At 48.0% G+C, this 12820-nt stretch overlaps 1 protein-coding gene across 1 annotated transcript in view; it reads left to right on the top strand.

Annotated features, from left to right (window-relative positions):
* The window catches only part of VWF (von Willebrand factor), a 136294-nt gene that overhangs the window by 107040 nt on the left and 16434 nt on the right, over positions 1–12820 (top strand). The window contains exons 38-42 of the mRNA XM_028121141.2: positions 6203–6305; positions 6671–6745; positions 7978–8082; positions 9206–9411; positions 11649–11798. Of these exons, the coding sequence (XP_027976942.1) occupies positions 6203–6305; positions 6671–6745; positions 7978–8082; positions 9206–9411; positions 11649–11798 (639 nt within the window). The remainder of the gene's footprint in view (positions 1–6202; positions 6306–6670; positions 6746–7977; positions 8083–9205; positions 9412–11648; positions 11799–12820) is intronic.

Genomic DNA, 12820 nt, shown 5'->3' with positions numbered 1-12820 from the left:
CAAGAGAGTTTAAAGAACACAAGCTAAACAGGTTTCTTTATTGCAGCATTCTTTAGAGCTTTTAACGCACTAACATGTGGTGCAAGTATTTAAGAGGGTTTTTGCTTCTCAACCTTATCTGACCATGGAACTTGTGTGTGTGTGTGTGTGTGTGTGTGTGTGTGTGTAGCATCCCCTTGGACTATGGTTTCACAGAACACACTGGGATGTCTTACGTCATCTTAGTAAATACTTACAAGATCTTTAAGAGAGATTCAAGGCTTAGAGAGCTTCCTTTGCCCAGGGACATAGTTTGTAAGTGACGAAGTTGGGAATTGGACTCAGTATTTAAAGCTCTGTCTGACTGCAAAGAGCATGCTCTTTCCGATGTATGAAAATGCCTTTTTGCTAGGTCTTCTTTGGGCTGGTCTTCTTGGGAGTCATGGAGTCATCTGTTCTCATAGCCCTCTACAGGTTATTGAGTACATTTTGAAAGGACACTTACTAGGCTCTCCCTCATCTTGGCCTAAGATGGCAGTCATGGCTTCAAAGTTGACAACATGTGCATTTGCAGTGGCTGGCCAGTGTGTGTCCCGCACACATGGATGTGTGCGGGGGTCCTATCCTTCCTTTCGGACAGTGATACTGCAGAGCATGGTAGAGGGAGAGCAGATATGACTTCTAGCAAAGGGGAGTGTATTCTGTGATCAGGAACTATACCCCAGACCTAACATCTTCATCATCACCAGGGGGGACTTTTTTCACTAGGTGAACCAGGTGAGGTGACTTACTATATTTAATCACAACTAGGAGAAGTCAAGGTGAAGCTAGCTGACCAATCTGGAGAATGATGAAAACAGTGTAACTACGCTCTTCTGTCCCAGACATTGTCAGCCATGAAATGGACCATTTCCTTTGATTCTCCCCAAAACTCCATAGGGTCATTATTACATGTGCCATTGAATGGGTGAGGAGACAGGCTCAGATAAAACTGGGGTTCCTATTCATGACACCAGGGCATCCCATAGTGTCCTAGCCCTGCCTTTGATCCCATTGGAACTGGGAGCTAAACTTTGGGCTGTGTGTTCATGGAAGCACAGGCGTCCATCCAGCTATTACTGGATGGCTCTCATCTGCTCTGTTTTGTTATTTGGCTTTATCCTAGTGGACTCCATTTGCTCTCACTGTGGAGTAGATGAATTAGGAGGGAAGACCAGTCACACTCTACCTCTGTATTTCAACTTGCCAAATGAAGTAACTGCCTGTCCTGAAATATTCTCCAAAATGAGTAAATAAAGCCTTACATTGCTCTCCCTGATCTTCACACTCCTGGGGTCCCTCCCACTGGGCTTGAAGGGTAGGTACCATTAATGTGTGGTGCCACCACCCAGTGGTACTTTCAGCCTGGATTTGCTGGGAGTGGGAAGGTGCTCTCAGAGGGAAGGCAGACATCGTCTCTACCCTCTTTGGCATTCGCAATGAGAAGGAAGCTCAAGTTTGTAAAGTGCTTCTGGCTCCCTGAGTGTCATTTGGTTGCGGGGTGCTAAGAGCTGGAAGCTTGTGAATTTTATCTTAGTGTCTCCACCTACCCCCTCTGACTCGATTTCTCCCCACCACTCCCCTTACCTCGTCCAACAGTTTGGAATCTGCATTTGAGTTGTGTGGAGAGTGCTTCCAAGGAGTGCAATATTTTGGACATAGAAACAGTCTTATAAATATATTTCAGAACCAAGTGACAATAAAATGAGTTAATCAAAAACTATGAAGGGAACAAAGCCAGTTTTAGTTTATTGCAGAACATATAGTTTAAATGGATGAAAACAAATATCTGATCAGCCACCTGCAATTTCAGTTTTTCCATTCAAAGCAGAGAAAGAATAAAAATCTAACACAAAGAACATTTCCATTAAATGAAATGTCTTTCACCAAAAAATAAAGCCTAGACAGCTTTTCTTCAGGGAAATAATCCAGGGTGTAAGTCTCTGGTGGTAACTTCGGAAGGGCAAAATATTTACCAGTTTCCATAGCTCTTGTTTATTTTACAGAACGCGGTGTGAACACACGAGCCTTTGTGGCCGGCTCAGAGGGGATCCGGCTGAGCACTGGCTGTCCGTCTCTGGGTTGGGGGCTGTGCAGGGAGGGCAGGGGCAGCAAGGACCGCCTCCATCACCCGGGACATAGTGCCTGGAGCCTGCGCTTCCTGCTCTGAGGTCTCTGCTGTTCCCTGGTGGCCCAGTGCTTAATTTTCCTGCATCTTCCCCCAGATCCTTGGCTGGGGTGGGTGGTGCATGGTCACCTGCTGTGTCCCTTCTCTGACCTGGGGTTTTGAAGACTTCAGTTTTCCCTTACCATATTCTCTGTAGGCGGTTCTTCTGTCTTTTTTGAATTTAGAACTGCAGCCTGCTCTCATTCCGGTTCCTTCCTGGGAACAGTCCCACCTGGCCCTGGAACCCGGTGGGTGAGACAGGCCGGGCTGGAGTTGGCCTGTCCTGGTGCAGGAGTGCCACCTGCTGGCGTGTTTGCTGCCTAACCAGACAGGTGATGCCGCTGCAGAGCAGGCCGCTGGTGCTTTCGCTTACCGTGAGCGGGCAAAGGGCTTTCTCAGGGGCCAGATTCTGTCCCCTGCCTCGGGCACGCTTCATTAAAGCTTCCTGGGGAAATAAAAATAAAATAAAAATCCCTGGAAGAAGAGGCTTAACACCTGATTTTGGCCATCTAATAAGGTCTATTGTCCACTCTCAGGATCGTGGGAAAATTGTATTATTTTTTCTTGAATTTAGATATCTAAAGTTCACATTTAAAAAGACATATATAAAAAGTATGATCGTCTCCTTTCTCGTTTCATCGCTTTTGCCACTTAAAGGTCTAAATATAGATCCCTTGATTGGCCATTTTCTTGGCATCACCATCACACCATCACTCAGGACAGAGTGAGGCCTGGGGAGATGTGAGATGTCGCCCCCCTCCTTCCACTCCCAGGCCTCGGAGGCCAGTGCTCTGGGCCTTCCCTGGACCTTCCCAGCCCCTAGGGGAGCACTGGGCTCCTGGTGCCGGCTCCTGCCTCCTCTGTCCTGCTCACTGTCACCAGGGTTGTCCTTATTTGGCACTCTTCTCTCTGAGGCAGGGTCCTGCTTACAAAGCGTTGGGGTGTGCCTCGCCTACCATGTAACCCCCCTCCCCAAGCAGACAGGGAAGGCCTCTAGAATCTTCTAGATATCCACAAGGACTTTCCATCCTCTGTTCCCACTCAGAATTCCTTCTCCTTCCCTCTGCCCAGGTCCTTCCCACTCAGCACAGATGCACCTTTGTGAGGCCTTTCTGGAGCACCCCAGCCTCCACAAACATTTCTTTTGCACTGCTGTGGCTCTTGAATTTCCCATTTTTAAAAACAGCTTTATTGGGGTATGATTTACATACAGTAAACGGTACCTATTCCAAGGGTATAATTTGATGAGTTTTGACATATGGACATTCCCATAAAGCCATCATCACAATCATGATAATGAACATTTCCGTCAGCCCCCATAGTGTCCTTAGGCCTCTTTTGAAGGGCTAGCCCCCGTCTCCCACCCCCAGGCAACCACTGCTCTGCTTTCTGTCCCTAGAGATACATTTACATTTTCTGGAATTTTCTATAAATGGAATCATGCAGTGTGTACCTCTTCTTTTTTTTTTTTTTTTTTTTTTGCCTGTCTTCTTTCACTCAGTATGATACTTTTGAGATCCTTTCATCTTGCAAGTTTCCATAGTTTGTTTTCATGGCTGAGTAATATGCCACGCTGTGAATGTATCACAATTTATTTCTCTCATTCAACTTTTCATTGATGGGTCTTATTTCCTCAGTTTAAGTGTCAGCCATTTGAGGGCTGGGATGGGGTTTTCGGTCCCCCCACCCCTCCCACGGCCCCGGCAGTGTGACCTGCTCATGGCAGGCACTGTGATTACGGACGAAGGCAGCTGGAGTGCAGAGAGCACGTGGTGTCTGGGGCCAGAATGTCAGGTTCAATCCCGGGATGCACCTCCTGGTCACGTTCCTTGTCTGTGTCTCCATGCATCATTTGTACGTGTAGATAATGACAGTACTTACCTGATGCGGTTATTGTAAGGAGTATAAAGTGAATGAATGTAAAGCCCTTAGAAAGGTATCTTGAACATATTTAATGCTAGTTATTGCTGGGAAGCAGTAGAGCATGGTGTCAAAAAGATGGCGTGTGGGTTCATATTGTAGCTCCGCTGCTGTGGTGGTGTGACCTAAGCAGGGGCCTCAGCTTTCTCCTTTGACAAGAGGGTAACACAAATGTCCTCACCAGAGGGCTGCAGTGCGGATTAGAATCATTTATATAAAACCCATAGAATAGGGGTGCGGGCGTGGCACAGTCTGTTAGCGGCTGCCTTCAGCTCAGGTCAGGATCTCCGGATCCTGGGATTGAGCCCTGAGTCAGGGCTCCCTGCTCAGTGGGGAGTCTGCTTCTCCCTCTCCCTCTGCCCCTCCCTACCAGCTCACACGCTCTCTCTCTCTCTCTCTTTCAAATAAATAAAATCTTAAAAAAACCCCATAGAACAGGGGTACATAGCATATGTTCTTCAGACATTGGCTGGTATTATATACTGAGTGAGGGGAAGGTATCAGGGTCAGAGAGTTTAATCCTGGAGGAGGATTGCAGCTTGGGGGAAGGGTGTTCTCCCTGGAGACCTCTGATCTTCCTTCTCAGCTGACTGATTGTTGACCATGGAAACAGATGGAATAAATAAGACCTTCTTGACCTGGGAATTTTTTTGCTTTTGAGCTACTGCATAAGAATGTATTTATTCAGGGGTGGGCAATTTATTTTATTTATTTGTATTTAAATTCAATTAATTAACATATAATGTATTATTAGTTTCAGAGGTAGAGGTCAATGATTCATCAGTGCTCATTACATCACGTGCCCTCCTTAATGTCCCTCACCCAGTTACCCCATCTCCCCACGTACTGCCCCTCCAGCAGCCCTCAATTTGTTTCCTATGACTAAGAGTCTGTTATGGTTTGTCTCCCTCTCTGGTTTTGTCTTGTTTTATTTTTTCCTCTCTTCCCCTATGATCCTCTGTTTTGTTTCTTAAATTCCATGTGGAATGAGATGATATAATTGTCTTTCTCTGATTGACTTATTTCGCTTAGCATAACAGCCTCTGGTTCCATCCATGTCGTTGCAAATGGCAAGATTTCATTTTTTTTCTGATGGCTGAGTAGTATTCCATTGTGTGTGTGTGTGTGTGTATATATATCTTCTTTATCCACTCATCTGTCGATGAACATCTGGGCTCTTTCCATAGTTTGGCTATTGTGGGTATTGCTGTTAAACATTGGGGTGCAGGTGCCCCTTTGTATCACTACATTTGTATCTTTGGGGTAAATACCCAGTAGTGCAATTGCTGGGTCTTAGGGTAGCTCTATTTTCAGCTGTTTGAGGAATGTCCATACTGTTTTCCAGAGGGGCTGCACCAGCTTGCATTCCCACCAACAGCCAGAAAGGGCTCCCCTTTCTCAGGGGTGGGCAATTTAAACGTGAATTTAATTTTAACTCTGACTTTGACTCGCTGATTGAGTGTAGAGGGATTCCTGGTTCTGGCTCGGCGGTCCCCGTCTGTGCTGGTCACAGTCTGCACCACTGAGGCGGGCCTGGGTGCTCTCCCTTTGCAGGTGAGGAAACAGGCCCGGGGAGTGCAGCCCCACACTGGAGTTCCGGTCTCCCTGACTTCACAGCCCTCCTACAGTGGGGCTGTCTGCAGCTCTGGGAAAGCTGCTTGAACCTGTCATCTGCCCTCTCGTCTCCCACCACTCCCGGTACCAACAGTGTGACAAGTTGGAGAGTCCCGCTGTCCCCTCCTCAGCTCTTCCTGCCCCATCCATGTCTTATCCATTCCAGGAATAAATGGAATCTGTTTCTCAAGCTACACGCCCGCTTTGGCTTGGGAAATGGCCAGCTGTGTGGCACGGGAGTGCTCACCTTCTTGCCTTGCTTCATTTTAGCGTCCCTGGTGCTTCTCCAGCTCTTTTCCTTTCAGAGCCTAACACTGCCTTCCAGCGTGTGTTCATCTGTGCGGCTCTCACGGAGGCATGGCTCAGGCACTGCCCTCCAAGGGGAGGCCGAGCCCGGGGTGGGGGGAGGGACTGACTTCCATGACCTCTGAGGCTTTGCGCCCCCAGTGTCCTGGGCCCTCTCTGAAACTCATTGTCCTTCAGTTCCTGGAAACCTGGGTCCCAGCTCACCAGCCCTGCCAGATCTGCATGTGCCTCCGTGGGCGGAAGGTCAATTGTACGTCACAGCCCTGCCCCACGGCTAGAGGTGAGCTCCCGGCTCCCTGCTGCTCCCCGGGGGAGGAAGGAGTCCCTTGAGGCCCTGGCCACCCCGTCTGCATACCTGCTGGGCCAGATACAAACGTCTGTTTCCTCCACCCCTCCTGCCCTACCCTTCCTTCCCTCGCTGGGCTCGGGGTACCCTTTTTTTGTGCCCGGAGTAGACACTCTCAGAGGTTAATCCTGCCCCCCACACCGCATCCCCACTTTGGCCATCAGTCTCAGTCAGAGTCCCCTTGGCCCGATGACTGGTGGGCCTCCCATGAAGGGCCCGTGCTGGTTTTCTGCAACATTTCGAAGGCTGCAGGCTGCGGCATCATTGATTTCTCTGACTTCTGTGGCCTTCTCCCTCAGCTCCCACGTGTGGCCCGTGTGAAGTGGCCCGTCTCCGCCAGAACGCAGAGCAGTGCTGCCCGGAGTATGAGTGTGGTATGTGTCCCACTCTGGGCATCTCTCCAGGGCCCAGACCCCAGCCCCAACCCCAGGTGGCCCATGCGGCAGGTGGCTACAGGGCGCATGTGGGCTAAGGCACAGGGTGTGCCAAAGGAGGGGGGTAAGGGCTGACTGGCTTTTCCAAAAAAAAAAAAAAAAATGGCAAGATTATGCTCTGGAACGTAGGATTTGCTTCCCAGGAAAATTCTGCACTGAATTATAAAATGTAAGGTTTGAAAGCATTAAAAAAAAGAATGGGGTAATCTCTGGTGGGGGGCAGTGCAGAGATTTACTGAAGAAAAAGTCATGCCAAAGTAACCCATGTGCCTTTTTTGATAAAATCCTGAGGATACCAGCTATAGAGAAGGCCACACACAGGGCACCTTGATTTCAGCAAGTGATTCGTCAAAGGGTTTCCTTATAGGCTTGCAAACTCCACGGTGAGTAATGGGCTGAGTAAGTAGTGTAATGAGATGGATCCAGAGCTGATGGAATTACAGTTGTTAACATGACAGGAAATCTCCAGTGCCCCGTCGCTGTCCTGTCCAACGTGTTTATTAATTGGACAGATGAGGACATAAAGCACAGGCATGTCAAATTTGTAGTGATGCAAATCTTTGAGGGAGAGCAAATAGATCAAGGGACAATCTAGGGGTCTAAAAAAGAATGAAATCATCTGAGAAATTTATTTATGTGATGGAATTTATAAGGCATAAATAGAAGTCCTGCGTGGAGGGAGATGTGGTTTGAGACAAACTTGTGGAAAATAGGTCTCAGAATGTTAATGGTAGAGAGAACTGGGGCATCCTGTAGTTCAAGCCCCTCATTTTATAGATGTGATTAAGCTTCTACAATCTGCCAGACAATTTGCCTCCATTATTTCATGACATCTTGAGACTGACCCTGGAAAGTAGCCTTCCCCACCTTGCAGAAGACGAGACCGAGCTCCCAGAGGGTTCGGGTGACTTGGCTTGGCTGAGATCTGGAAGTCCCAGCAGTGACAAGAGTAATCAACATGAGCTTATCATATGACTCGGATCTGTCTGTCTATCTGTCTGTCTCTCTCTGTACCTATCACTTCTCCTCTTCTCTCCCTCCATCTCCAGCTCCTTCTCATCTTCATCATGCACCTAACACAGTAGAGGTCTGCCGGAATAGGAATGTAGGGTGCCACGCACAATAGTGATCTTGCTGACCTCTGAGAGGGCCTCTCTCTTTCCTGGCCTCAGTGTGTGACCTGCTGAGCTGTGACCTGCCCCCGGCTCCTCCCTGTGAAGGTGGCCTCCAGATGACCCTGACCAATCCCGGCGAGTGCAGACCCAACTTCACCTGTGGTAAGGCCTCTGTGGATGACAAAGGAGTAGCATGGCTGCTGTCTCCTGGCCTGGGAAGGTGTCCTGTATTCTAGTGCATTGAGATCTGGGCTTTGGGTACATCTGGAACAGAGGGGGTCAGATCACACCTGGATTGAACCTTCCTAGCCACGTGCTGCGTGGCATACTGGGTGTGGGCGTAGCTCTAGGCACCTCCCTCTTGAGCTGCATTAAGAGACAGTCGGGCCTGAGATGGAGGAGCCTCCAGATCCAAGCTTTACTAACTCCCATCCTCCCACACACCATTGAGGGGAGGGAATGTTCCTTTGGTTTGTTCTCATCGCTAGATCTTACTCCCAAACAAATCTGTCAGTTTTCTCCCCCTTTGTGTATCTACTGAATCACCAAATAGCATAAGGTTGGGCTAAAGTAAGACGTGGCAAGGAACGCAATTCCGTGTGTGGCTTTTGAGGATACCCGCTTTATGTCAAGTGGAGCTCCTGTTCTGGCGATCTAGAGTCTCACTTGAGCTCCTAGAAGCAGGACCTGGAGGGTAAGAGGAGACCTCATTGTATTTGAAGGAAGTTGGGACGAGGCAAAGGACACAGGCAGGGGATTGGCATTTATAAAATTACACTGTGGGTTTGACGGGGTTGCTAGCATGCTTTCGTTCAGCATTGTTGGAGGATCTAAAACTACAGGGCATTGTTCTTGGTACCGAGCTGGCGCTAGGGTCCCAGAAGCTCCCAGCCTGTAAGAATGCTTGCCAGCACATGGTGTGCCCAGGCCTGTCTGGGTCTTAGAGATTCTATGTCTGCTGTCTCCAAGATTCCATAGCTGGAAGGACCCTTCTTCTTCACAGAGTGGAGACCCAAGCAGCCTTCACTTCTCCTCCATTAGAATTCCTAGCTTCACATTTCTCCTTTTGATGAATGTTCCTATTTTTCCTGCAGACTAACTGCTTTTTGGTATGATTGAAAAATCCCACAGCCGCCAAGCTGGGCTCACGGGCACTTCTGATTTAATAGTCTGGGTCTGGAGTTTCCTTGGATCTTATATAAAGGCTGAATACTTAGGAGCCCTGGCTGAACACCCCCCCCCCCAGCATGGCAGGATGGGGGCATCACCTCGTGCTGCCCCTCAGCCTGCAGGAAGGACGAGTGCAGAAGGGAGTCTCCGCCCCCTTGTCCCCCGCACCGGACACCGACCCTTCGGAAGACCCAGTGCTGTGATGAGTACGAGTGTGCCTGCAACTGTGTCAACTCCACGGTGAGCTGCCCTCTGGGGTACCTGACCTCAGCCATCACCAATGACTGTGGCTGCACCACGACAACCTGCTTCCCTGACAAGGTAGGGGCTGCTTCGTTCTGGCTGGGAAGATGGCCAAACATTGGCTCCTTGTGAACTATTTGCCTACCTAAACATCCCCTCCTGCCCAAACTGAATGCTTTAATGGTGGGTGAGCAGTCAGCATTCCATCACAGCCTAAATGGACATTTAACTTAGCGCGGGAGGTATTTAGAGAGAACCTACCATGTTCTCAGCATGGCTAGGTGCTCAGTTTACAAGCAAGCTATAAGACACGGTCCCCACCATTAAAGAGCTTATTTTCTAGGTTAGTTAAGGAACTAATATGATAGCATGAATTATTAGTTAATAGTTTATTCATTTGTTAATTGCTATCAATTCATCCATGCAACTGTCCGTCTATCCATCTGTCCTTTCTTCCATCCATCCATCCATCCATCCAATATTTACTGAGCAACAATTATGGTCTAGCAGAGCTGGTGCTTTGTTAGGTGTTATGGGAGAAATGTAAGATGCAGATGACTTATGATCTTGCTAGTATATCGAAGATAATTGTTTATAAATGGAATACAGTAAAGACAAGGGATGGTACAGCTGGTAAATGCAAGTAGCGGTCTTATGGGGGAGGGATGTACCAAGATGAACTATCATGAGCCAGAACTGTAGCAGGAAGACCTGGGCACACTTGGCAGCTGCTGGATTATTGACAGTGAGCCCTGGAGTGAATGCCAGGGAGAAGCCATGGTTCTCTTTCCCTGGATGCTTGCTGCTTACAGGCTGTCATTGCCTCCAAGACCTTTTTGGTGATTAGAGTTTGGAAATGCATTTTTAAAGAGGATAAAACTCATCATTCATAGTGATTTCAGATTCAAAATATATTATAAGGTTTTACTTAACTTCTTTGATTTATACTTCTACCACTTCTCTTCTAAGTTGCAAATACGGGTTTCCTAACATAATTGACATAATTAGTTTTTTGCTTTATATTACAAGATGCCTAGAATAGTCTCAAAAATAACAATGCCAATATTATTGCTAACAATTTTAAAACAATTGAGAGAGGTTTAAGATTTCTTTGCAGTTCTTTATTTAGCCTAGGAATATAACCCATTAGGCATATATGGTCAAAATCCTGGGTTTTAAAGTTATTTGAAATAATTATTTTCCTTGTGTGATCTTGCCACTGTCTTGATATCTAGTTAATCAGGTATTTCAGTTTGTCTTGCATTTTTAGGGCTTGCTTTTACTTCTCTTTTGATTTACCATTTTGTTACATGAAAGATACTATGGCATAATAACATAGTTACTCATAATGTTGTGACAAATAGCTTTGTACATCTGTCATTTTGTATTTTGGGCAATGTATCTTTTGAGATAGGTTCCTGGAAGTGAGATTGTGGGTGGTAACATTTTCTAGCAGGCTTCTTAATAGAAGAACAAGGGGTCTCATTCCATAAGTTCCTTATATAGCAGCTGGAAGACCGAGCAGGTAAAGGATAATGGCTTATAAATACTTGTACTGCTGTGATGTGTGTGAATGAGGGTGGAGACCTGCTCATAGCTTCAGAGGGCAGATTTGGGATTATGTCAAAACTGTCATTAAGTGTCTTGATCAAACAGTACCTCATTCCTACAGAATAAAGTCTGAGTGTTATGTTCAACCTGGCTTTACATACTCTGATCCCAATCAACCTTTGTAACTTCATTTCCCATATCCCTTCTGTAGCCTATAGTTTTTCCAAGTAGGATCCCTTGTCTCTCAAACATATCCCATTCTCTGTGCCCCAGATTCTTTCCTTGTTACGCTCGTTGTCATCTTTGGGCCTCAGGGGAGTGCCCGTTCATAGCCCCCGCTCACCTTCAGCCCACTCCTAATGGGACAGAGGGCTATGTGTGGATGGGTGCTAAGTCCAAGGACTACACTGGGTGTGAGGATTAGGGAACAGTTTTCTGTGTGACATGGGAGGGAGTTAAACGCAGCTAAGGCAGTGATGAAACTGGCTTAAGGCAGCCAAGTGAGTTATTTCTGAGCCTGTGGTCCCAGGACTCCCTAGGGGCCACTAGCATACACAGGCAATGGCTCTCTAAGGCTGGTGGGCAGGGAAGGGGAGAGGGCAAAACCTTCATAAACATCCCTCCAGGTGGGCAGAGACCACGTTGGTTTTACATACTGCTGTATCCTCAGCACCTACAGCAGCTTCCAACACACAGTAGGTGCTTCCTAACCTCTTGTTGAAATGAACAGAATGAGTTCGCTCACCATAACCTTGTGTCTGCAGGTGTGTGTCCACCGAGGCACCATCTACCCTGTGGGCCAGTTCTGGGAGGAGGGCTGTGACGTGTGCACCTGCACTGACTTGGAGGACTCTGTGATGGGCCTGCGCGTGGCCCAGTGCTCCCAGAAGCCCTGTGAGGACAACTGCCGGTCGGTAAGGGGCGCAGAGGGGCTGGGCACTGCCTGGAGCAGGCTGGGCAGGAGGTCGGGGAGGGCGGTCCCAGGAAGGGGCAAGAAAGCCCCTTTAGGAACTTCTGGTTCCAGGCCAGAGGTGAGGGGAAGGAGGGGGCTGGGGCTGGGGCTGAGTGAAAGAAGGCGTGAGGAGAGGATTGCTTTGCCATCCTTCTGTGAGTCCATCCTTCTGTGAGTCTGTCCTTGGCTAATGGCCATGTCTGTTGTACGGTCTTGAGTCCAGAGGGCTGTGGAGTTGGTTTGAGTAGAAATTGGATTTAATACCTACAAAGGAGGACCTGATTTTTTCCCATGTCTTCCCCTTCAACATCACTTCAACCTGCCCCTAGAACAGACACACGCTCTGATTTTTCTGAGGTTTCCCCCCAGTTTCAATGTCCTACAGTGTCTACACAGATTGGTGATTTTTCAGACCACGTTTATAATTTCTGGGACAGAAAATATGATCCCTGCTGCCCCAATTCAGTTTTTAATTCTTCTGGTGGTGGCCTGCCCCCTAAGGCTCCTGTGTGCTCTGCGGCACTCTATTCTTGCACATTTCAGACTGATGGGACCCTAGAAAGAAGGGAGCAATGGTGTGCCGGGAAAATTGTGGATCAAATTCTGGTGCTATTATTATTATTCCTTCAGTGGTATCAGGAGATGATGAATGTAAGAGAGGAGTAGCCAGGGCAGACAAGGACATACATCTTGTGCTTGTCTTCATAACAACAGTGGAGCTAATGCTCTTGATGCTGGGTTGGAAGTGGGTGGTTTGATGATGGAAGGGAGGGCCTGAGTGCGAATCCTGAAGTCGGAGGGTCTACTCAGTTCGTCTGCTCTCTACCTGCCTTGCTAGTATTGAGGAGGAGCGGAGTTGCAAGGCACCCTTGGGAGAGGATGATGCGGTGGTATCCAGGTGTGTCCACTGGGGACACTGAGTTTTGGAAACCTATTGGTCTCCATCCCCTCCCACAGGCCATGGAAGGTGATGGAAATAACTTG

Source organism: Eumetopias jubatus, unplaced genomic scaffold (assembly GCF_037043125.1).
Source record: "Eumetopias jubatus isolate StellerSeaLion01/CBP00866 unplaced genomic scaffold, mEumJub1_p1.0 scaffold_8, whole genome shotgun sequence".
Taxonomy (NCBI): domain Eukaryota; kingdom Metazoa; phylum Chordata; class Mammalia; order Carnivora; family Otariidae; genus Eumetopias; species Eumetopias jubatus.
Note: the sequence above shows the minus strand (reverse complement) of the source record. Positions and strands in the feature narration are given on the sequence as shown.